The sequence below is a fragment of the Castor canadensis genome, chromosome 1, assembly GCF_047511655.1.
Source record: "Castor canadensis chromosome 1, mCasCan1.hap1v2, whole genome shotgun sequence".
Taxonomy (NCBI): domain Eukaryota; kingdom Metazoa; phylum Chordata; class Mammalia; order Rodentia; family Castoridae; genus Castor; species Castor canadensis.
Genome location: NC_133386.1, coordinates 155,088,564 through 155,114,167, shown reverse-complemented (window position 1 = coordinate 155,114,167; position 25,604 = coordinate 155,088,564). Strand labels below are relative to the sequence as shown.

Below are 25,604 nucleotides of genomic sequence, written 5' to 3'. Positions count from 1 at the left end.
TTTTCCTTTTTTGGTGTTTTGGTGGTACTGAGGTCTTGCACTTGCTAGGCAAGTTCTTTACCAGCTTGAACACGTCTCCAACCTATTTTGCTTTTTAGGTTATTTTTTAGATAGGGTCTTGTACTTTTTTGCCGAGGCTAGCTTTGGACTTTGATCCTCCTACTTATGCCTTCCACATAGCTGGGATCATAGATGTGCACTACCATGCCAGGCTTGTTTGTTAGGATGAGGGTCTTGCTAACTTTTTCCCTGGTCTGGCCTTGAATTGTGATCCTCCCAATCTCCACACCCCCACACCCCATAGCTGGGATTACAGGCATGAACCTTCATTTTTTTAAAGGTATCTTTTGATGAGCAGAATTTTTTTTTTTTTTTTGAGACAGTGTCTCTCTATGTAGCTCAGGATGGCCTTGATAGAACTTGTGGTCCTCCTGGCTCAACATCCCAAGTATTAGACTACAGGCATGCACCACCATGCCTGGTTCAAAAATCTTAATTTTGATAATTATCCATTTTTGTTTATATGGTTAATGCTTTCTGTACCCTATCCATGAAATCTTTGTCTTCTTCAAGACCTCAAAGATATTCTTGCCAGGCGCCAGTGGCTCATGCCTGTAATACTAGCTACTCATGAGGCAAAGATCAGGAGGAGCATGGTTCGAAGCCATCCCTAGGCAAATAGTACAAGAAACTCTATCTTGAAAAAATCCATCACTGAAAAGGGCTGGCAGAGTGGCTCAAGCAGCAAGGATACCTGCCTAGTCAGCAGAAGCAGAACTCATTATCATAGAGTATTTGTTAGATAGTGATTTTCCAATGCTGTCATTCTGTCTATATCCATTAGTTGGCATTTTACTATAAATAAGGGCTTTCCCTGTTCTCCCCTTTGAAAATTGTTATTACTATTATTGTTATTATTTTACTTTAATTTTAAGCCTCAGTGTCCTCTGAGTTGTGAGGAGTGGGTCAATCAAGCTTGATGTAAGGAGTCCATAATTGTGGATTTCTTTCCTCCCTTTCTTGGCTGACTTCACTACACTCAGCTCCCTGTCACCCGCCACAAGCTACCTACCATATATTGAGTACTGGTTGCTAGGCACATTACTGTGGGATTTTTTTCTTTTTGAACAGCATCTCAGTATGTAGCCATGGAATTTGCTATATAGCCCAGGTTGGCGTCAAATTCATGATCCTCCAGCCTCAGCCTCTTGAATGCTGAGATTACAGGCATGGCCCACCATGTCATACCTTGTTATTGTGTCTTATTGAACAAGGTTTCACTAAAATCTCATAATCACCTTACAAGACAGGTTATTTTTCCTTTTTCACACAAGAGGTAACTGAGACTCAGTAAGTATGTGAGCCATTATGTGCTCTTCCCCTCCATGATATGTGTAGGGGTGGGAACCCATCATGATAACTGCCACAGTGTGGCCCAGACAAGGGAGGGTCTGGAGAAGCAGGGATGCTCCTGTGTATCTTATAGCACACAAGGAAAAGCAAACACAAGACTCTTGTGTCCAGGATGGGGGAGGAGGCAGGTCTCCTGTTGACCTTTCCACTTGAGTTTGTATAAGTTCTGCCCTCTCTCCAGGCCTCTGGCAGAGAAGCCAAGGGGGCTTGTGACAGAGGGAAGTGGTTGGGGCTGGAAGTCAGGAGTTGCAGATTCTAGTCCTGCCTTGGTCACAAAAGTCCCCTTGGATCCTCAAATGCTCCAGGATCCTCATTGTATAAAAGGAGTAAGATTCTCTGCATCTCTGATCCAATCCTTCTTATACAGGTCAGAACCTAAGCTGCAAGACCCCCTCAGCTCTCCCTGCCATGTACATAATCTGCTGTGCTGTGTGCACTTGACGAGCTGGCTGGGAAGCAGACAAGAGCCAGGGCTCCACAGGGGCCCAGGCTCCCAGGCTGCTCCCTGTCTGTAGCCCACACTGATTCTTCAGGAACTCCCTCTCAATTCCCTCCTCCCCTTCCTCTTCCAACTAGAGTCCAAGATCAACACTTTCTTTTATTTTCATATATGGATACAAAAAACATCAACTACATTCACCCTTTCCTTATGCCCACCCTCCTGCCACCAGCACCAACCTCCAGAAAAGACCTGTTTTGGTGTTTGAGATTCTTTTCCTTTAAATGTGAAGTGCTCCATGTGCTCCACAATGTACTGAAAAGCAGGAATAGAGACTTGCAGACTGTGTTCTGAGGATGGTTCATGGCCACTATGGGATATGGGGCCAGGTGCATGTCTCCAAGTGTTCTAGAAAAAGAAGCAAAGAAGTGGAATCTGTAGTTACTGAAGAAGCATGACAGCAGATATTAAATCAACCCTGAGCACTACAGCAGTATTTTAGGGCTGCCTCAATCTGACTTTTCTACCATGTGTCAGATATGTGGGTTTGTATTTCCCTGTGAGTCTGAGAAGCTGACTGAGGTTGGCTGGTGATATGACAATGGAAGAAGTGACAGTAAGGTGTCTGTTTAACAAGCGTTGAGGGCTCCTAACTTTTCTCTTTCCCTCCTGAAGAGAACCAGTCCAAATGTCACACAAAGGGCTCTGAGAAAGCCAGCATATATTGGATGTTTGTGGGTTGGGGAGTTGGGGAGGAAGGGAGCCTCCTTGGCCAAGAGCAGGGTACCAAAGAGGCAAAGCAGGGTGAGGAGGATGTCCCTGATGACAGGGGTGGTCCTGCTGGGGGGCTGAAACCCAAGTGGGATAAGAAGATTGCCCAGTAAGAGGGCAGCCCCATGCAGGTGAGGAGGTCATCTGTGAGCTTGGGTGTGTGGAAGATGGGTTACAGATGGGGGACTGGTCATATGAGAATCATGAGAGCTAGGTTTCTCACTATTTGAGAAGGGATTTACCTGTGGCATTGGATTACAATTGGAGGTTCTGAAGCCAGGTGTGGTGATACACAACTGCAATGGAAGCTATGCAGGAGGCTGAGGTAGGAGGATCATGAGTTCAAGACCAGCTTGGGCTATGTACCAAGACCATGTCTCAAAAAAAAAAAAAATTAGAGGTATTGGTGTGAACTTGTGGTTTTCACTTTGTATCTATATATATGTAGATGCAGAAGTAACTATAGATATGTGTATAGAGCTTTTTCCACTGAGAAAGCCTGAGAGACTACACCTCCAAAGCAAGTGGCATTCTTAGCACCCAGATCTTGATTTCCAAATAAAAGGAGTTGAGGTTCCTTGGAGAAATGGCTGGATCAGAAAAGGGTAAGATGAGCCTGGAACATGTTTGTTTGTTTCTTCATTTTTTTTTCCCGCAGTACTGGGGTTTGAATTGAGGGCCTCGCGCTTGCTAGGCAGGTGCTCTACCACTTGAGCCACTCCACCAGCCCTGTTTCTTCATTTTAAGAGACAATATCTGAATTAACAGGCTGGCTCTGAACTGCTGGGCTCAAGCATTCTTCCTGTCTCAGCCACCCAAGAAGCCAGGACTGTACCTGGCTAACCTGGAATATCTTATGTACCAGAACGCAAGGAAGAACTCAAAGATCGGCAGGGACACTCAAATGGACACAGAAGCCAGCTCACAGGGCTCGCACTGGTCACATCTGGGATGATTTGTGTATCAAAATAAATATCGATAGTATCACCAACTTAATAGGAAACATAAGAACATACAGATATGAATGAATGAATCATTCGTTGACTATTTGATGAATGGATTATTAACATAGTTTTAAAGCACCTCCTTATAAAATACTTGTTTTGCAAAGTACAAAGGGAAAGTGAGTTAAATCCATAATAAAGGAGCCTGACAGAAACCCTCTTAATCAAGTGATCAAAGTGAGTATCATCACTAGCCAGCTAAATAGTAATCATAAGTCACCTGAGAGGCACAATGTGAAGAGATTTCTGCCAGAGATGCGCACTAACTCTAATCATAAAGAGGCATCGGACAAACCAAAAACATGGGAGATCTTACAAAATAACTGGCCTATAATCTTTAAAAGTGTCAGGAACTGTCCAGACCAAAGACTAAAGAGATATGACAACTAAATACATCTCCTGGTCCAGAACTGAATCTTCTGCTGGAAAAGGCATTTGGATAAGTAGGGAAAGTTGATTAGGTTCAGAAGATTAGGTAGCAGTAATATGGCAATATCAATTTCTGATCTTGACTTTTCATGGTTGCATTGTGATTATATAGGAGAATATTCTTGAACAATTTTTTTTTTCAGTACTGGGGATTGAACTCATGGCCTCATCCTTGCTAGGCAAACACTCTTACCACTTGAGCCACACCTCCAACCCATAGGAGAATGTTCTTGTTTGTGGAAACACATAAAGTGTTGGGTTCTCCAGGATGCTGCCAGGCGCCCTCTCCTCCCCCTGGGGCACAGAGATATGTTATTTAAAAAAAAAGTGTTGGGTGAGGGGTGTAGAGCATCATATGGCAGTTGTGTGTCAAATGGTTTGAAAACAGTCATTGTACTACTTGCAACTTTTCTAAAGATTGTACAATAAAAATTAGAGATTTAAATAAAGGTGAAGTATCTTTTTTTGATGGGGGTAGTACTGGGGTTTGAACTCAGAGCTTTGTGCTCACAAAGCAGGTGCTCTACCACTTGAGCCACACCTCCAGTCCATTTTGCTCTGGTTATTTTGGAGATGGGGTCTTGAGAAATATTTGCCTGGGCTGACCTCAAACTGTGATCCTTCCAAATCTCAGACTCCCAAGTAGCTAGGATTACAGGCATGAGCTACCACTGCCCAGCAAGAGAGAGGGCTTTTTGATGAACCAGAACGGAAGAAGTGTACAACCTGGGCTGGCAGGACTAGGAACAGGCTGGATGGCTCAGAATTGAGGGACTGCAGGAAGGAGTGAGGACATGAAATTTAACTTTTGAGACATGAGACAGGGTTTTGCTATGTTGTCCAGGCTGACCTCAAACTCCTGGGCTCAAGCGATCCTCCTGCCTCAGCCTTCTGACTAGCTGGGATTACACACCCACCTCACAAAACTCACTTTGATTAGAAGAGAGAAGGCTCACAGGAAGGTGGCTTCCATTTTTCTGAGGAAGCCCTCTCTAGGTTGACAGCTGCAGAGTGCTACCTATGGGGTCCCTATCCCAGAGATCTTCAGTTTGCCTTATTGTGATGGCTAATTTCATGTGGCAGTCTGACTGTCAAACATTTCCTGGGTGTTTGTGTGAGAACCTTTTTGGATGAGTTTAACACTTAAATGAATAGGCTGGGTGAAGCAGCTAGTCTCTCTATTGTGTATGAGCTTCACCTAAGCAGTTGAAGGCCTTAGTAGAACAAAAGGCTGATCCTTTCCTAAATAAAAGGAAATTCTTCCTGCTTTAATGCCGTCAAGCTGGGTCAATGGCTTCTTTGCTATTCTTTGAACTAGAGCTACACCACTGCCTCTCCACCTTGCTGGCTGCCTTCATAGCTTCCATAATCGCAGAGGCCAGTTACAATCCTTCTTCCTGTCTGTGCAGTTCATGCTGTTTCTCTGGAGAACCCTGATTGATATATCTTTTCTTTCTTTTCATTGTCCCCTTTTATGGGACTGACACAAAGTAGATTTTTGTTTTGTTTTGTTTTGTTTGAGGGGAGCAGTACTGGGTTGAACTCGGGGCCTCCGGTTCGCTAGGCAGGTGTTCTACCACTTAAGCCAGGCCCCCAGCCCTTTTTGATTTGGTTATTTTTGAGATAGAGTCTCACATTTATGCTTAGGCCAGCCTGGACTGTGATCCTTCCATTTACACTTCTTAAGTAGCTGGAATGATGAGTGTGTGCCACCATGCCCAGTTTTTTATTGGTTCAGATGGGGTCTGGAGAATTTTTGCCCTGGTGGCTTAGGACATCAATCCTCCCAAGTAGATTCTTAAGAACAGGGTTTTTGTTTGTTTGTTTTATTTTGTTTTTTTTCAGTCACTGTGGCTCATGCCTGTGATCCCAGCTACCCAGGAGATGGGGATCAGGAGGAGGGTCTTGGCTCAAGGCCAGCCCAGGCAAAAAGTGAGTGGGATCCCATCTCAATCAGTGAGCTGGCTTTGGAGGCATGTGCCAGTGGTCCCAGCTATGTGGGGGGCTGTAGGGATGAAGATCATGGTTTGAGACCATCCCTGGCAAAACATGAGACCTATCTGAAAATAACCACAGCAAAAGATGGTTTGGGGGCATGGTTTAAGTGGCAGAGCATTTGCCTCGGCAAGTGGAAAGCCCGGAGTTCAAACTCCAGTAGTGTCAAAAAACAAAACAAAAAACCTAAAGGTCTTAAAATAAAAACAAAAAAACTAGATGATCATATCAGAGGAGCAAAGAATAGCAGGACAGAAGTGAGGGATGAGGAGACCTTTGCAATTGCTCTGGGACCATGAATGATGTTTTCTAGGAAGGCTGCCTGTGTCCTACCATCTCGGGGAGTGCATGGCACCAGCATTTCCTGAGCCCTTGGGCTAGGTGCTTCTTATCTTCAGGCTCCTGCAGTGATTCCCCCCCCCCAACTCCCAGTGCTGGCTCCAGAATGCATACAGAGGACACACTTCTCTCAACACTGAGAACTGCCTAAGCATGGGGACCATGATGTGTGGACCACTGCAGCTTCTAGGATTTTGTAGTGTCTACTACCAACAGAAGTTGAATAAATAAAAGAAGTGGCATGCCTGAGGCCACACAGCTTAGTGTGGGGCAGCACCGGGGGTCACACGGGATCTGACTGTGCCCAAAGCCCATGCTCTTCCATCAGGCCATGATGACCTGGAAAGTCAGGAGACCTTTTACATGGTAACAATGACTTTATTGCCTACCTGCAAGCTGAAAATTGTTGGGCACTTGTCTAGTTGGCAGATTCACCTTTTTCTTGTTTGTTTTTGTTTGAGACAGGGTCTCATTAAGTAGCCCAGGTTGGCCTTTAACTTGAGGTCCTCCTGCCTCAGCTTCCTGAGGGCTGGGATTTCAGAAGGAACTACCCTACCTGGCTCTAAGTCACATTTGATTTATCTTTGATCATGGACTATGAGACCGATGCACCTAAACATGGACGCTTACTGCATTTAAACTGATGGATTAGTGTCAGGTACATCAGCAGGACCAGCTAGTGTGAAATGAAGTCCTACAGTACAGCAATCAAAGCAAGAGTCTTGGACAGAAAGCTCTGTTTATAAAAGCTGGTGATTTGTCCTGAGAGAACCAGGTAGGAAAGGGCCCTGATGGGTGCTATCAGGTGGGTTCAAATCTAGACTCTGTTACATAACTAGACACATGATCTTACACAACATTTTCTCTCTGGGGACCTCAGCATCTTCTGTAAAAATGAAGGTGAGCACTCTTCCCCTGCCCACCTCCTAAAACATCGTAATTTGAAAAAGGAGAAAGTACACAAACTTTTTAAGTCCACCATTAAGCTTCATCCCCTCAGAACAGGCTCAGATATTAAGTATACTTAGCCGAGGATCATGTAAAGCTGTTTTTCTTTTTTTCTTAAAGAGGAATCCATAACTGGAAAATTGTCCATGACCAGACAGTGGGCTGGGAAAAATTCACCTGTTTTGATCAGTCACAGGAGCCATCATCAATCCAGAATGGAGCCAGCACAGCATCTTCAAACCTAGACTCAAATGATACTTCTTAGACTGGAGAGTGCCTCTCCTTAACTATACGAATGAAAAATGTGGAAAGGAATTCTCTACGGCCTGATAGCTCAGGGTTGACAGTGGTGGTTATTAACCATGGGTGTGCATCAGAACCATCTGGGGAGGTTTCAATAACACCGGTTGTGACTTGACACCAATTACATTGCTTAGGGTAAGGTGCGGGCAGTTTTTAAAGCTCCCAGGTAATTCTAATAGGCAGTAAGGTACAAAAGAATATATGTAAAAGACCAACAGAAATGTAATGCCAGTCACAAAAGTGACCCAACATTTATTAAATTTGTAATAACCACAACTTTAATAACACAATGAGCATACCCAGCACATCCAAAATATTATTTAAACATGTAATAACATAATTATAAGTGAGATTTTAAAAAAACATTTTATTTCATACCAAGTCTTCCAAATCTGTGTGTTTTATATGTATCAATTCAGATAGTATAGACTGGCTATAATTCATGTGGCTAATGGATACTGTTGAGAATGGAGAGATAGAAGCAATATAAATATGTTTGCTAACAATTAGGATATGTCACTAGTAACTGCAAGAATTTCTAAATATTATGGAATGTATATATTGTTTTTACTGATGCCTTTATAATTACATGTTTAAATATAAAACAAAGTTGTTACACTATTTACCAACTCTCTATAAAGTCTTGAGGGGTTTCATCATATTAGTTTACACAAGATTTTTTATTTTTATTTATTAAAAATTTTCTTTGACAGCAATGGTGTTTGAACTCAGGGCCTAACATTAGCTAGGCAGGCACTCTACCACTTGAGCCATTCTGACAGCCCTTTTGTGTTGGGTATTTTTGAGATAGGGTCTCTCAAACTATTTGCCCCCACTGGCCTCAAACAGAGATCCTCCTGATCTCTGCCTCCTGAGTAGCTAGGATTATGTGTGAGCCACCAGTGCCTGGCAAGATAATCTTATTTTCTTCCCAACAGTTAAATATCTTATTTCTGTTTTAGGTCTTATCAATACAATAACGGAAGAATGGCTCAAGCATAAGAGTGCCTGACTAGCAAGCGTGAGGCCCTGAGTTCATATCCCAGTGCCGCCAAAAAACCAAACCAAAACAAAACAAAAAAGAAAACAAACCTTCTAGGTCTTATCGAATTGGTAAGAACTTCTAAAACAACATAGAATAATAGCATAACTAGCTGGGTGCCCTGGCATGTACCTTAATCCCAACTACTGGGGAAGCTGAGGCAGGAAGATTGCTTGAGCCCAGGAGTTTAAAAGGCCAGCCTGGGTAAAAATAGTCAGACCTTGACTCAAATAAAAACAATCAAACAAAAATAACCACAATACTAAAAGGTATGTTTGTTGTATTTTTTCTTTTAAAGTGCGAATGTCTGTAATAGTTCATTGTTAGGGAATGTTTGAGTATGTCTGAGAGAGATACTCTCAAGAGAGATATCAGGTTACTGATAATTGTCTTACACATTATTAAACTTTTAATTTTGAGAGAATTATAGATTTGCAGGCATTGCAAAGCTAGTAGAGAGGTCCCTGTTTACTCTTCACTCGGTTTCCCCTAATGGTTACATTTCATGTAACTATAGTATAATATCAAAACCAGGACATTGACATTGGTACAATGTGTGTACCCTTCCATGTCATATTCTCACAGTGTCAGTTTGTGTAACTGTGAATATAATCAGGACACAGAACATCCCACCATCCATCAGTGCTGACGTAGTTTCTCATATACTTCTCAGTATTTGATACTGTTAGTGTTTCTCACTCCCTCATTATTTCTTTAGTGACACATCCCCTCCCTCCACGTCACCATCTCTGACCCCTGACAACCACTAGCCAGTTCTCCACTGTTGAAATGTCTTTTTCTTTTGAGATAGATCTCACCATGTAGCCCATCTAGTCTGAAACTCGCAGTCTTCCTGCCTTTGCCTAGCAAATACTAACCTCACAGGTGTATGCTACCACACCTGCCTTACCTCCTTTGTTTTTGTGATTTTTTTTAACAAAAAAATTTTAAGTGTGTGTGGTGCTGGGGATCAAACCTGGGGTCTTGCATATGTTAGGCAAGTGCTCTACCCTGAGTTACACCATCAGCCCCAATAACTTTTTGCGGGGAGGACGGGTACTGGGGATTAAATTTAGGGCCTTGAACTTGCTAGACAAGCACTCTACCACTTGAGCCATCCCACCACCCTTTTTTGCATGGGTAATTTTAGTTTTTGAGATAGGGTCTTGCTTTATGCCTGGACTACCATCTTCCTACTTGTGCTTTCCCTGAATAGCTGGGATAACAGGCAAGCACCACCGTGCCCAGCCACTGGTTGAGATGGGATCCCTTGAACTTTTTGCCTGGGCTGGCCTTCAAAGAACCTCAGTCTTCCAGCTCTCAATCTCCCAAACAGCTAGGCTCGATAAAATTTTTAATAAAAATTAAGAAACTGCCAAACTATTTTCCAGAGTGGTCTTACCATTATACATTCCCACTACCAATATATAAGGTATGTGTTTTCTCTGCATATGTATGTGTATTTTATATTGTCACTATTTTAGCTCCTAACACATAATTTTTAAAACCAGTGCTGGGGATTGGTAATGTTATAAAATCATACATGACCTTTTGCTGGGCATGGTGGTTCATTCCTGTAATCCCAGCTACTTGGGAGGAAGTGATCAGGAAGATGGAGGTTTAAGGCCATCCCAGGCAAAAAGTTGATAAGACCCCAATCTCAACAGCTGGACATAGTGGCCAGGCTGTCATCCTAGCTCCGTGGAAGCGTAAATAAGAGGACCACAGCCCAGGCCAGCCTGTGCAAAAACCATTGGACCCTATTTGAAAAATAACTAAAGCAAAGAGAGTTGGGGGTGCCACTCAAGTGGTAGAGCACTTGCCTAGCAAGCACAGGGCCATAAGTTCAAACCCCGATACTTCCAGAAAAAAAAAGTGATCTTTTTAGATTGGTTTTAAATAAAAGACCAAAGCAAAACCTCAGTATAATGTCTTGAGAGTCACTTGTATTGGTTCCTGTATTTAACAGTTCATTCTTTTTATTGTCAAGTTGTATTCCACATTATCGCTGTACCACAGTTGTTCCTCCATTCACCAGGACACCGTTTCTAGTTTCTACCTGTTTTAAACAAAGCTGCTATGGATAATCATGTACAAGTTTTATGTGGACAAATGTTTCATTTCCTGGAATAAATGCTCAGGAGTGTGACTGCTGCGTCATATGGTAAGTAAATGTTTAATTTTTAAAGAAATGGCCAAACTACTAAGAGTGCTGTATCACTGTATATTCCCACTTGCAGTGCTGATATGTAGTTTCTTATAAACTCCCCAGTATTTAATATTGTTACTATTTTCTTTTAGCTTGTGAGGTGAATGTGATAACCCCTACACTACGGAAACAACTTCCTTTAGGACGAACGTGTGTGGTGCTGGGAATCAAAACCAAGGCCTTGATCATGTCAAGCAAACATTCTACTACTGAGCTACACCCCCACACTCCCAATCTCACATAATTTTTTTTTGTGAGACTGGGTTTGAACTCAGGGATTTTTTTTAAAATTTTTATTTTATTCATATGTGCATACAATGTTTGGGTCATTTCTCCCCTCTTCCCCCACCCCCCACTGGCAGAAACTATTTTGCCTTTATCTCTAATTTTGTTAAAGAGAGAGTATAAGCAATAGGAAGGACCAAGGGTTTTTGCTAGTTGAGATAAGGATAGCTATACAGGGAGTTGACTCGCATTGATCTCCTGTGCATGTGTTACCTTCTAAGTTAATTCTTGAACTAACCTTTTCTCTAGTTTCTGGTCCCCTTCTCCTATTGGCCTTAGTTGCTTTAAAGTATCTGCTTTAGTTTCTCTGCGTTGAGGGCAACAAATGCTGTCTAGTTTTTTAGGTGTCTTACCTATCCTCATACCTCCCTTGTGTGCTCTCGCTTTATCATGTGATCAAAGTCCAATCCCCTTGTTGTGTTTGCCCTTGATCTAATGTCTGCATATGAGGGAGAACATACGATTTTTGGTCTTTTGGGCCAGGCTAACCTCACTCAGAATGATTGAACTCAGGGATTCTTGCTTGCAAAGAAGGTGCTCTACCACTTGAGCCATACCTCTGGTTCATTTTGCTCTGGTTATTTTCCTGGGCTGGCCTTGGAAACCAATCCTTCTGATCTCAGCCTCCCAAGTAGCTAGGATTACAGGCATGAGTCATGGGTGCCTGGCTATAATTTTAAAAATTAGTAATAGGTATTGGGCTTTATCAAATACATGTTTTGAAATTTATTGAGATAATTTCATAGTATCTTTTATCAAATTTACTGCTAAATCATATTATCTCTAAATATACATGTATGTTTTGAACAGTAAAAAAAATCCAACAGGATAAAAAAGAATGTAAAGAAAAATAATCTCCTACCATTTCTATCATAGTTTTCTTACCCCAAAACAATCACTTCACATGCTTGACTTTTAACCTAGAGACTGGATATGTGTGTGTGCGTATATGAAAATAGATCTTTATCTTACCATTTCACTTAATATCTTAGGAACCATTCCATATTAGTACACAGATCCCTTTCTCTTTTTTTTTTTGAGACAGGGCCTCATTTTGTATCTTAGGATGGCCTCAAACTTGAGATCCTTCTGCTTCAGTCTCCCATGCTGTGATTATAGGCCTGTGTCACCATGCCCTGCCTATCTCTATTTTTTTAATAGCTGCATTGTGTTCCATTGAAGAGCACGCCATAATTCCATTAACCATTCTTTTTTGACAGATATTTTTGTTTCTAGTCTGTTGTAATTATTGACAATGCTGTAGTGAACACTTAGTACACAGATCTTTGTGCCCTCCAAGGGCTAATATAGGATACATTTCTGGTGGTGGAATTGGCAGGTCAAAGGAATATGCATTTAAGTTGTAACAGTTGCTGCTAAACTGCTTTCAAGGTGTATCATTGTATACTCTCACAATGAACAAGAATGTCTTTCTCAACAACATGTATCTTCTAACTGAAACAACAGGATTGCACTTTAATTTCAACTTGGCTTCTTATTATAAGATGGCCAAGTATCTTTTCATTTGCTTAAACGCCACTTGTATTACTTTTCCTTAGATGTGTGTTCATACCGTTTGCCCATTTAACGCATTGTTTTATATCCAGTGTTTAACAACAAAAATACCACTTTCCTATTTTCATTTGCTCAAATCTCAGAGGCAGGAGCTTCCCTCAGACAGGTGTTTAGTGGCATCACAATCAAGCAACCTTCTCTTCTAACTTCTGTTAAACCACCTCCTTTCCCAAAGCCCATGTTCTGCTCCCAAATCCTTTATGGTCTCAACACCCTATCCCCTCCTACAGCTCTGCCTGCTTTCCCATCTCTGCCCTCTGGAGACAGCTCTTTCCCATCAAGCCTGACCCATTCTTCAGGGGACAGCCTAATTCCATCATTCCATTGCCTTTCTGAATATCCAGTGCCCACAGTGTCCCTCTCACGTGAGTCTCATTCTATCTAGTGCCTATGTCTCTGCAAGGCTGGCCCTAACACTTGCCCAGAGCCAAGCTTCCTGCTCTGTCCCGCTCAGTGTGATGGTGTCTGAATGTTCTTCATCTGGCATTTATTGAGTGCATATGTGAGTCCACCACTGATCCAGGAACTGAGGGACAGGCAGTGCATGAGGCAGACCAAGGCTCTTCCTTTTGTCCAGTTGTGGCTTTAGAAGGTAAACTAATACACAACAAATAAGACAACAAACACACAAATGTCAATTCAGTGCAAACAAGTAATGGAATATAGAGTGACGGGAACAGAAGGGTCTGCTTTGTACCAGGCTCCTGCAGGAGCTGAGACGGAGTTGAATATGGAAGCCATGTCAAGAGCCTTTCAGAGGCCACACTGGGACCCCGCCTGGCCCGCCTCTCTTCAGAAGATGGACGAGCTGCATGCAGCCCAGTCCTCAGGACCCCTTCCTTCTTCCTGTCACCTGTCAGGAATCGAAGACAGAGCCTGTGATCCCTCCAACTTTAGAGGGGTGTGTGGTGCGTGGGGAGGACCCCGCACCTTCCTGCTTCTCATCTCAGCTGAACTCAGGAAAATGAAATCACGCTCGGCCTGGCATCAACACAGCTCACACTACGTGCCAGGGCCCAGTTAAGCACTTCACCCCGTTGGTACTTCATTTAATTCGCCCCATGCCGCGCAGACTTGATTATTAATTTTACTTTACAGAGGAAGCAAGGGAGGCTGGACACTCACCTGTTCAGTGCTATGTGAGAAGGAACTTCGCGGGGAAGGGAGTTCTGCGGTGTGGGTAGGGTGGGGTTTACTGGGGCATCCGCGGGGCGCGCGGTGCCCGAAGTTTGTCATCCCCAAGGCGCTCGGCCAGCGGCCTCCGCCCCGCCCGGGACTTGGGGCAAAGGGGCGCGCCCAGGCCGGCGGGCTGGGGGCGGGGAAGGCGCGGGGACAAAGGCCGCGGGCCCCGCGCTTGGGTCGGCGGGTACGGCGACGAACTCCGGCGGTTCTGCAGCGACCTGGCCGCGCGTCGGCGTCGCGAGGAGCCCGCGCGCATGGAGCGCCCGGTGACGCCGCAGGGCCCCGCGCAGGCCGGGCCGCCCCCGCCCCCTCCCCCGCCTCCTCCCCCCCGCCCCGCGGCGGCTCCGCGCTCGGAGAACATGGCGGCGGCGGCGGTCGGGCGGGACACTTTACCTGAGCACTGGTCCTACGGAGTGTGCCGGGACGGTCGCGTCTTCTTCATCAAGTACGGCGCGGAAATGAGGGGACTCGGGCGGGGGGTGGTGCGGGACCCGACGGGGACGCGGGGCCGGGCGGGTGTCCTCCCCGGGCGGCGGTGCTAACAGGTGCACCTCTCTCTCCGCAGTGACCAGCTCCGTTGCACGACCTGGCTGCACCCGCGCACCGGCGAGCCAGTCAACTCGGGCCACATGATCCGCTCAGGTGGGTGCTAGGCCCGCGGGCTGGGCGTTCGGGGGGTGGCGCACCGCGGCGGCCCGAGTTTGACCGGACTTTTCTCGCGTTTCCGCAGACCTGCCCCGCGGCTGGGAGGAGGGCTTCACGGAGGAGGGAGCCAGCTACTTCATCGAGTGAGTCCGAGGGCCGTGCGGCGCTCACACCTGTGCGGCGGGGTCCGGCCGGGTTCCCGCCCGCGCCCGTCCCGGGGGAGTTGGCGCGCACCGCGCGGCCGCTGCACTCTGGGGTTTTGTGTGCCGGAGTTGTATGGCGGGCTCCGGGACCGAGGCGTACCGGGGTCCGCTTCTCCGCAGGCAAACCTGGGACAGGGTCCAGCCCGTCCCCGGGAAGGGCTGCAAACTTTGCGGACCGCGTTCGGGCGCTGCAGTGAGGGCGGGACACGCCTCCCCGCCCGGGTCTCGGGCTGCGCGCCGGGCCGGATGGGCTAGGGTAGGGAGGGTGGGTTGAGGAGTCTTGTCCCGGATCGGGGGCCTGAGAGGTGGGGGAGAAAGTGTGAGTGAGCGAGTTGGGGAGGGGTGGGGGGAGGCTTCCTCCCAGGCCACGTTGTCTAGGGTGGTCAAGGAGAGCTGGAACTGCACCCAGGCTTCCATCCTCCTTGCCCCGCTGTGGGGGAGAGGTGGGGGGGGGAGGGCGGGGACCTGGTCAGCCAGTGATATTCCTCCCGCGCCCCTTCGGCGGGCGCTGAACCGGGACAATCACTCCAGCCCTCTCTCTGCCTTGGGTACTCAGGCTTTTAATGCCTAAGTCCTGGAGCCTTGCCCCACTAGCCACCTTACTATGGGTCTGTAGAAATCAAATCGAGAGAGAGTACGGGAAAGGTCAGACTCTTAACACAAAGTTTTGGGTCCTTACTTTCCCACTCTGAGAAGGTGCCTGTGTGGCAGTGTTTCTGCACTGCCTGCTCCTTGTTAGTTCCATGAGGTCAAAAACTGCCTTTGATCTTTTGCCCCGGTGCCTGGTATACAGTAGGCACTTGGTAAATGTTTGTTCACTGAATAAATGAACTAGCCAAAGGTCTAGATGGTGGTTTGACTGGTACTGGGGTCATGGGGGACTATGAATCAGAATTCGCTTTTAGTAGTGGAGCAGCATGTTTAAAGGATGGAGGAAATATAAAAAAGAATAATATCAAATAGGGCTCAGTACTATGCAGAAAATTAAAATGGGGTGATGTGTTATTGAGTAACTGGGTGGCTTGGTTGGATTAGGAGATCAGGGATGTTGTTAATGAGTAGGTAACATTTTAAGTAAAGTTTGAATGACAAGGAGGAGCCATGCTGTGATGACAAGGAAGGGAGGGTAGCATTTCAGAAAAAGGGAACAGCCAGTGCAAGGTTTTTTTTTTTTTTTTTTTTTTTCCTTTTTGGTGGTACTGGGATTTGAACTCAGGACTTTAAGCTTGCTAGGCAGTTGCTCTACCACTTGACCCATTCTGTCAGCCCTTTTTTGTGTTGGGTATTTTCCAGATAGGGTCTCTTAAACTATTTGCTGGAGCTAGCTTTGCACCATGATTCTCCTGATCCGTGCCTCCCCAGCAGTGCAAGGTCTTTTTTTTTTTTATTTGTATATTAGTTTATCAATATTTAAACTATGTGACTTCCTTTTGACTAATTCTTCTCCAAATACTGGAAGCATATAAAATAACCATCTCTGCAAAAATGACTTTCTGTTAAAGCCTGTAAAAACTTTTCCATGTGTAACACATAGTGCAAGGTCTTAAGCCACAAAAAAACTTCAAGTTCATGTAGCAAAAAATCTCAGTGTGGCTAGGAGGTGGTGAACAAGGGAGAAGGTGACATGAGAAAAGGTCATGGGTAGGAGAAAGATAAATGATGTAAAACTTTGTGGGCCATGGTGAAGAATTTTTAAACTTTGGGTTGAATGTGTACAATTGATGGACCACCTGCCTAGCAAGTGCAAAGCTTCTAAATTCAAACCTCAGTACCACCAACCAACAAAACCAACTTTCTTCTAAGCCTGGTGAGAAATCATTGGAGGACTTTAAGCTGGAGAGGGGCATGAGGTAATTTGAGTTTTAGAAGGATTGTGCTGCCTACTTTCAGGAGAATGGATTGGAGGTGGGCAACTGGAGAGGGAGGCAGGGGAGCAGTAGGAGGCTGTCGCTGTGGTCCAGGCAAGAGATCATAGTAGCTTGCCTGAGGGTGGGGCTCTGCAGATAGAGAGCAGTGGTCATATTCAGGCTGTGTTTATAATGCAGTGTCTATAGACCTTCCTCATGGATTGGATGCAGTCTGGGAGAGAAAGAGTCAAAGATGACTTCTAGGGACTTGAGTATCTCAAGTAGGTGGTACCCATGTTATTGAGATGGAAAAATTGGAGGGAGGAGCAGGCTTGGGTAGGGGAGAAATAAGATTTTGTTTTGCTATCTTCTTTTTGAGGTGGGAATATATCAAATAGATGTGTGAATTTGAAGCTTGTTGGGAGAGAGGACTAAAGAGATCCACTTGGATAAAATACATGTTGTTTGAAGCCACGGAGGAGGTAAAATCACATAGGATGAGAGTGTGAACAGAGAAGAGACAATGACTAAGCCTTGGGATAGCACATTGTTTAGAGATTGGGAAAGAGGCACTTCCAGCAAACAACACTGAGGAAGTAGGAAAAAAAGCAAGAGAAATGCACTTACAGGAGACTCAAGGTCAAAGGCTGATGGAGCTGGTGAAGAGGAAGTATGTGGTGAGGGCATGCAGTTAGTACAGGTAGGCACATCCTCCAGGTAGTTTTGTTGCAAAGTACAGTTGAGATATTGGCTGAAAACTAGAGACAATGTGAGTTTGAAGGATAGTTTCTCTTTTCTTCTCTCTTCTCGTTCCCTTTCCTCTTCCTTCCTTCCTTCCTTCCTTTCTTGCTTTCAGCGTATCTTTTGTTTTGGTGGGAATAGTCCAGTAAAAGGGAGAAGTAAATGGTGCAGAAAAGAGATGGGATGGTTACCAGAGCGGTGTTTCCAAGGAGTTAAGGAGTAGCGGGTCCAGGGTGTGTTTTGGGAGTGCTAGGTACAGTCTTGGGTTTCGGTACTTGAGGTGCCTGTAGTGCTCTAGACCATAGTCACAGCCTCCTGCTCTTCATCTTTTTTGCTACCCTTCTATGGTAACTCTGTTTGTGAGGTCTCTAGTGATTACCCTACAGCAAGCCTGGCTCCCTACCTCCCTAAAGGTCCCTGCTAAATCCTCCAGCACCTATGTGAAGGCCTACCTAATAGTGTGACCATGACAGTGACCCCTACCCTTAAAGGCAAGCCATGTTCAGAGGCTGGGACCCTCTGGTAGCTGTTGTATTTCTTATCTGATGTGACAATTTCTTGAGAGATCTAAGAATTTTGGAGTAATTATTCTCCTTTTCCCACGTAAAAATGTGTTACTTCAGTGTGTTTTCTTCGAGTTGCTGTGGACATTTCTGAATTTTTTTTTGAGGAGGGGGGTTCCTTCTTTAATATGAGTCAAGAACATTAGAGACAACACATTGGTGTAGCAGATTTTGTTTTCCTGATGGATCCTTGGACAGGAGAGCTATGTGAGGTTTTCTGGATGCATCAGTCACTCCTACTATTTACCAGAGAGTTTGATACTCTCCAGAGATCATTTTTGGAGCAGAAGACTAAACAGAGGTGGGTGGATTTTAGTTTTGATTTCAGCACTTGTGATTTAACTTTGCTTTAATGACGGACAAAAAAATATGATCTATCCCTAATTCTCCCTATTCTAGGCTAGCTGGTGCTGATATCCCCTCTAAGAAAACTTTTTGTGCTTTAGGATTTTTTTATTTTTCATTTTGCTGTGAGTCTCCTGGCCAGGTAGCAAGGTATGATAGTACTTGTGATAATATTGTCATAACACCATCAATAATAATTGAAGTAGCAATTATATAATAGCCTAATATTTTTTGCGTCCTTGAAAAAAAAATGCCAGGAACTGTTCCATAACTATTGTCTGACTTAATTCTCACACAGCTTAGTATGGTGAGGAGGGGACTATGATCAGTGCTATTTCACACATATGGAAACTCATAAATTCTTGGGTATTCCTATAGCAAAGGGTTTTTCCCTTTACCTTTTCTTACTTGATCCTTACAACATCCCTTACAAGCAGCAGAGAAGAGAATGTCCCCATTTTTCAGATGATGAAACTCAGGTCTTTGAAGCTTCAATGATTTGGCCAAAATGTTAGAGTTAGGACTAGAGTGTACGTCTTCTTAACCGTAGACTCATCTCTGACATGGTCCTTGGTCTCTGATATGGTAGGCACAGTAGTAGTGGTGATTCATGTCTCAGGTCTGAGGTCTGAGCCAGTGTCAGTCTTTGAAGGAGCCTCATACTCACGTGCTATTGCTCTGAGTTAGTCTGCTCCAAGGCTCACAGGGCTAGACCCATTCTTTGCTTTTGCTGGGGATTGAGGTATCTTGGAAAGGGAGCAGTATGCTGATAAGCAGTGGTGTGTGTTTCAGATTAGTAAGAAATGGGAGATGTTAATTATTACTTCACAAATAAACTTTGGCAGACAAAGCCTTTTCATACATGGGACCCATGAGGAGTATGCTCTAGAAGACAACTTGGAAGTGAGAGTGGTACACTGGGCTGCTCTTCAAGGGTTTTATAGACCTTGGTGGGTTGGTTCTCCCCAGAGCAGACTTTGACAAGGTCACTGGTTGAAAAGGAGGATGAATGGCAGAGAGGAGGGGCTTGGCTACCTGTATGTCAAGGCCTTTCCTTGAAGGCAGGCATCCTGTTCTCTGCTTCTGAGATTTTGGCACCTAGTCTAGGGCTGAGCACTGGCTAGGCCCTTTGTATTTATGGAAGAAGTAGTGTCTTAAAGATACCCAGTAAATTCACTGTATTTCAAATCTTGTGAAACTCCTTGTTGGAGAGGAGACCAGTGTGTGGAAGAGACTGGCAAGGTGAAAGATACCAAACAACCAGGAATGGACTTGTCAGGGCTGGTCCCTAGACCACAGGCTTCTTGTGTGGGCATCACTTTCAAGAACAATACTCAAAGCAGGAACCTGGCCAGCAGAGGTACAGCAGCTTCCTCTAGCTTCTTCGCCTTAAGACCTCAGTGCTCTGCATCTGAGGATTGGGATGTCTGTTGGTCATTGGAGTAGGCCCCTCGCTTTCTGGCTGCAAGGTATTAGCATCCTCTGACTTCACTCCAAGGTCCTGGTAGAGACCAGCTCATTGCACAAGATGCTCTTTAGTTTTAGGTTCCTCCATCTTATCTTTGGGGCCTTGTAGGATCATCCAGTGCAGGGGCCATTCTCCTTGAGTGCCAGTTCCTAGGAGAGGGCAGTGAGACTCAGGAAAGACACATCGGAGGATTGAAAGTAAGGCTGACTTTTCAGCCTTGTAGCCTAAAGCAAGTTCTAGAGGCAGGACCAGTCACATGATTTTTGCAGGGCCACAGTACAAAATGAAAACACAAGGACACAAGGCTTCTTCTTTTTTTTTTTTGGCACTGGGGTTTGAACTCAGGGACTACACTTTGCCTTGAGCTATTCCAGCAGCCCCTTTTTTTTTGTGATAGTTTTTTTCGAGATAGAGTCTTGTGAGCCTATTTGCCTGGGCTGGCTTCGAACTATGATCCTCCTGATCTCTGCCTCCTGAGTAGATAGGATTATAGGCGTGAGACACTAGTGCCTGGCAACACAAGGCTTCTTGTTTAAATAAGTGAGAGAAGGAAAAAAAGTGCCATTAAAAATACCACAATATGAAACTTTTTCCTTTCTTCTGCAAGCTTTCCCTTGACTTGTCATGGTTTTTTAAAACTTGCTATTTAATGTCGTTCTAAGCAATAAAAAATAAAAATTTAAGTTATTAGCATAAATTCTACAGCTTTCCTCTGTATTTGTATGGAACATAAAACTTTAAATGTAAATACTAAGATTCTTACCTCTAATGTCAAATCACTACCACCATGTCCCATTGTGAAACATAACACATGGAAACTCAGACCAGACCCCTTTGGGCAGGGGTGAGGATCAGAGAGGCCAGGCAGGGCCTGGGGTTCATAGAGGTTGGGAGTGAGCAGTTAAGAAACTGTCCCCAGAGGCAGGGAGTAGGGACCAGGTGTTAGCCAAGGCTTCAAGTCTCCTTCAGAGTCATCCTTCTGTACATAATGCCAAGTATTTAGAGCATCTTTTACATTCAGCAAACCCATTTTTAAGTCTGAAATGAAAGGGAGAGAGGAGGAGCTGGAAGTGAAGAGTAAGCCAGGTATGACAGATGTCAGGTCAGAATCCTAGTTAGCTGCAGGCACTAAGCCTAGAAGGCTCTGTAGGAAAGCCAGAGAATAATAGATGGCTTGGTAGGAACAGAAACTATTTTAAAAGCAGAAATTAATAGTCTTACAATGAATTATGGGAAACTAACAGCTTACATGTCTTTAAAATGAAAATCCTGAAACTTCTCATTGTTGAAGGTTAAGAAAAAGTTCTCCCAGCTTGGTAAATTTTGGCATAATCCCACACTTTACTTTTCACTTCCTGGTGGTTTTATCAAGAGTGAAAACTGGTTCATGGATTTAAGTGTTAGGTTTTGTGGGAAAGAACTAACAGTGGGTGTTCTGTAGAAAGCTGAAGGAAGGATTAAGAGCCATGATTTGTACCAAGGTTTTAAACCAGTCCCCAAAAGATCTGGAAAAACCTCTTTAAGAACAGTGTTTGCATTTGCTTAAGGCTTTTTCTCCACAGGAGGAGTGTGTCTCAGAGTGAGGTGGGGGAAGTCATCCCTCTGTTTACAGGACTGTATGTGTGTAGGTTTCTTGTGCTTGAGGGCTGGGGTGTGGCTCAGTGGTAGAGTACTTGCCTAACATGCACAAGTCCCTTGGTTCTATCCCCAGCACTGCAAGAAAAAAAAAAAATCTTGTGCCTCTATGGCATTCTTTCCATTCTCTTTTCATATCTATGGGCGCAAATTTGGCCCTTCCTAAGTTGAGGACTTTGGAAAAAAGAAGATCGTTGAAGAGAGCACGTCAGGAGGGGGGATACTGGGTGATTTAATGAGGTGCCAGCTCTGGTTCTGTGTCTCTTCAGAGGACAGCATGTGTTTGAATTTTCCTGCTCAGTATAAAGGCAGCAGCATTTCAGTGATCTGGCATGATGTCTTGTAAATATCGACAGGAAAAGCTGGAGGAATATGGTTTTATTTGCTTATTGTTTTTAGATGGCAGTCAAAACATTGGCTTTTTGATTTTTCTGAAATGAGACACATTTTGAGTTAATGTTTTCTTGTTTACAGAGTGGTTCATGAATACTATCTGGTACAAGTCTCACAATTACTGCATTTTTTTAATTGCAGAAATTTGGATCTTAGGGGTGAAGTGACTTCCCTATATCTCATACTATAGTATTAGTTCAACCTTTTCAGGGAGTGTTATTCCTTGGTCCAGGACTTCTTAGAGTTTTTGACCACAGATCTGACAGAAGAGGGGAAAAGGCCAGCTTCCCTTGGAGACTGGATGGCAGGAAGTGTTATCAAAATGTTGGTTCTCTGCAAAAACTCATGTAAACTTTAGAATTTATTCTTCTATCCTCCCCCTCATTCTCCTTTCAGATTAATACTTTGGCAAAATGCATCAGGTTTGCTAGGCGAGGTGGCTTAAGCCTGTTATTCTAGTTTCTTAGGAGGCAGAGATCAGGAGGCTTGCAGTTCGAGGCTAGCCCAGGCAAAGCATTTGCAAGACCCCATCTCAATCAATAAAAGCTGAGTGCAGTAGCCTATACCTGTCATCCCAGCTACAGGGAAGCATAAATAGGAGGATTGTGGTCCAGGCTAGCCTGGGCATAAAGTGAGACCCTATGTCAAAAATGACCAAAGCAAAAAGGGGTAGGGGCATAGCTTAAGTGGTAGAGCATTTGTCTAACCAGCACAAGGCTCTGTTTAAGTTCAACTCCCAGTACTGCTCCACCCACAAAAAAGCATCAGGTTTATGACTTTGTGTTTTCCCAAACAGAAACATGTAACTCAGGGTATCAATTCCCCTCTTAAGTTCCAGGTGACAGGGATGTGTGAGGAGACAACTCATTGGCCTTTTAGTCTCTCTGGGCCCTAGTCTTCAAAGCAGGACATACTTAGGCCTTGAGGAAAACAACACCAGCAGTTATGGTGACCTTTGATCGACTTTTGCTTGTACTGAATTTGCTTGGATTGAGTTGTGCCAGACCACCTCTGTCTCATCCAGCCTATTCACAGTCATCTGATACCAGCATGGGCAACAGGGTTGCTTTTTTAGGAAGCCCAGAGTACAGCCAGGCAATGGCATCATGTAGAAAAATACATAGGGTTGTGGATGTGGTAGCCTGTAGAAAGAGGCAGTGGCTTAGCTTGTGGGCTCTGTGTTAGTTGCTTTCATGTTGCTGTGACCAAATACCTGACAGAAACAAATTAAGTGAGGAAAGATTTATTTTAGCTTTCAGTTTCAGAGGGTTCACTCTAAGGTGGTAGGATGGGCATGGTTTGTATTTTGGTGGCCAGGGAGCAGAGAAAGGGGCTAGCCTGGACCTTCAGAGACATACCCCCTGGGACCCAATTCCTCCAGCTAGGCTCCAGGTTTCTACAACTGCCCAAAATACTGCCACCAACTAGGGACCAAGCCTTCAGCACATGAGCCTGTGGGGACATTTCATATTTAAACCATAATAGGCTCTGGATCCTGACTACCTAGATTCTAATCCCAGCTTTACTGTGTATAGCTCCCTGACCTTAGCAGGTTACCCACTCCTGTTAAGTCTCACTTCCTCATTGGTACAATGGGGTTTGTTCAATGTGAGGATTACATGAATTGAATTTACAAGTGCCTGGCACATAGTGAATGCCCAGCAAATGTGAACTTCTCTGCACTTCCATCCACACAGCTATGAAGTGGGTGGAGACATGAACTCTGAGTCCTGATTGCATTCAGTTGCTGCAGAGAAGTCCAGTGGCTTTGAATTGGAGTTGCCTGGGTCAGGGCAACTGTAGGTGGAAATTGTCCACCTCAACTCAGAAATTGATTTTGAGCCAATAAAAATGGCATAACCATTATGGTATTGAAAGGATGTAGCGGATGCCTGTGGCTCAGGCCTGTAATCCTAGCTACTCAGGAGGCAGAGATCAGGAGGCAGAGATCAGGAGGATGACGGTTTGAAACCAGCCTGGGCAAATAGTTTACAAGACCCTATCTCAAAAAAGCCGCCACAAAAAAAGGGTGGGGGGCTGGTGGAGCAGCTCAAGGTGTAGGCACTGTGTTCAGATCCCAGTACCACCAAAGAAAAAACAGAAAGGATGTCCTTGGACTGGGGACATGGCTCAAGTGCAGGCCCTGAGTTCAAACTTCAATACTGAAAAACAAAAACAAAAGGGATGTCCTTATTCTTGGAAATGTACCACAGATGATTTTCATTGATGCTGAAGTATTTGCACTGAAGTGGTTAAGTCTTTACGGGAAAAATTTGTGTGTGTGAGTGTGTGTGTGTGTGAGTGTGTGTGTGTGTGTGTGTGTGTGTGTGTGTGTGTGTGTGTGTGTGAAGGCATGGGCAACAAAAAGCCTACGAGATGCAAGGTTAGCAGTGGTTGACTCTGGGTGGGGGCAGATGGGGACACTTTATAATGTTCTTACTCTTGCAACTTTTGTATAAGTTTGTAATTATTACCAGATAAAAAGTTAATTAAAAACAACAGTATATAGTCTTGTTCGTCAAGGACTATGCTTTCCCAAGACCATTTTCCAAGACTGCAGGGGCCTGAGGACTAAGCCCAGGCTAATGAGGTGTGACACGACTCCTGGTTTGTCTCTTCCCTGGGCATTTAGAGGCTGCACAGATGCTGCTTCTTAATCTGGGCAGCCATCTGGTTATCCTATGGCCACTGAAGGACAGATGAATTGTTTCCAGGTCACAGTGCGTTATAGTTAAAAAAAATATGCATTCCTTGTAGAGGCAGATATTTTAATTGTCCTTATTGTGCAGATCAGATTTTAGTGGCTGGGGAGGGGGGGTAAAAGATCTTCCCAAGGCTAGAGCATCAGTAGGGATCTAGGACTTTAACCAGAGTCATCTATGCTCCACATTCTGTGCAGTCTCTACCATGGTTTGTGGTGCCTTCTGACTCCATCACAGTGGTTGGAATCCCTCTGGTCTGAATCCTTCCTATAGGGTTTATACTGATTCTCTGAACTTTCCCTGGTGACCCCAAAGTAGAAACACCATCGGGCTTCCCTCAGAAATACCCAACAGGGTTAAAGAGTGATGGGTGTTGGGTAGCTCCCTGGTGCTCTGGGGGAGTGGCTCACCTCATCCAGAGCACCACTCCCTCCTCTCTTCTTCCCTCCTCCTCAGATGTCAGCTGACCCCAGCTTAGGGGCTAATGAGCCTCTTAAGCCTGCTTAGACCCAGGCTGTGTTTCAGGTCCTGCCAGAAGAGCCTTTCCATGTCACAAAACGTGTTGTCAGGGGCTTTTCTTGCCAAGGCAGAGCCCTTACCCTCTCACGATCTGACAGCTTGAAGTTAGTGCACAGTCTCCTCCTGGGGCTGCTGGCTATTTCATGTCCCTCCCCAGAACACACTGTGCCATGCAGGGTGGGGTAAGCAGTGTGCTGGGAGGGTGGATGGCAGAGGTCTCATTTCAGCCTGGTGCCCAGGCCCTTGGCTGCATGGCCTACTCTGTGCTCTAGGTGAAGCAAGAGATGAGACCATCCTCTTCCCTGGCAGGGGTGGGGCCAGAGCAGTGGTTTAGGTTAATTCAGTAACCTCTGAAATACTCATGTCCTCTGCACTGAGTTGTCCATACCTGTCCACAGATGGAATTGGCCATGAGCAATCTGGTGGAGGGGCAGTTAATCGGAGGCTGGATGGCCTTGGTCAAGGACTCATTCAGTCAGTCAGCAGACTGATTAAGCAGATCGTCTCTACCTTGGGCATTGTGGGGGGAAACAGAAGTCACCATTTCTGTCTCTGGCAATGCCCAATTGAAGAGAGGAGAGGACCCTGGCTGGTTTCGGTCTGGGTGCC

The 25,604-nt window shown here is 45.0% G+C and overlaps 1 protein-coding gene and 1 long non-coding RNA gene across 8 annotated transcripts in view; one reads left to right on the top strand and one right to left on the bottom strand.

Moving 5' to 3' along the window:
* Positions 1–7,862: 7,862 nt before the first annotated feature.
* On the bottom strand, positions 7,863–14,159 carry LOC141410984 (uncharacterized). The gene is made up of 2 exons (XR_012435822.1): positions 13,878–14,159; positions 7,863–13,605 (listed from the first exon to the last, which is right to left on the bottom strand). It is a non-coding gene; the product is annotated as an uncharacterized lncRNA (long non-coding RNA).
* An 86-nt stretch (positions 14,160–14,245) lies between these two features.
* Plekha7 (pleckstrin homology domain containing A7) overlaps positions 14,246–25,604 on the top strand; it is a 208,628-nt gene continuing 197,269 nt past the window's right edge. For all 7 annotated transcript variants that reach the window (XM_074042350.1, XM_074042298.1, XM_074042269.1 and 4 more), the window contains exons 1-3: positions 14,246–14,379; positions 14,500–14,576; positions 14,665–14,722. In XM_074042350.1, coding sequence (XP_073898451.1) covers positions 14,294–14,379; positions 14,500–14,576; positions 14,665–14,722 — 221 coding nt within the window. In that variant the 5' untranslated portion in view covers positions 14,246–14,293. The remainder of the gene's footprint in view (positions 14,380–14,499; positions 14,577–14,664; positions 14,723–25,604) is intronic.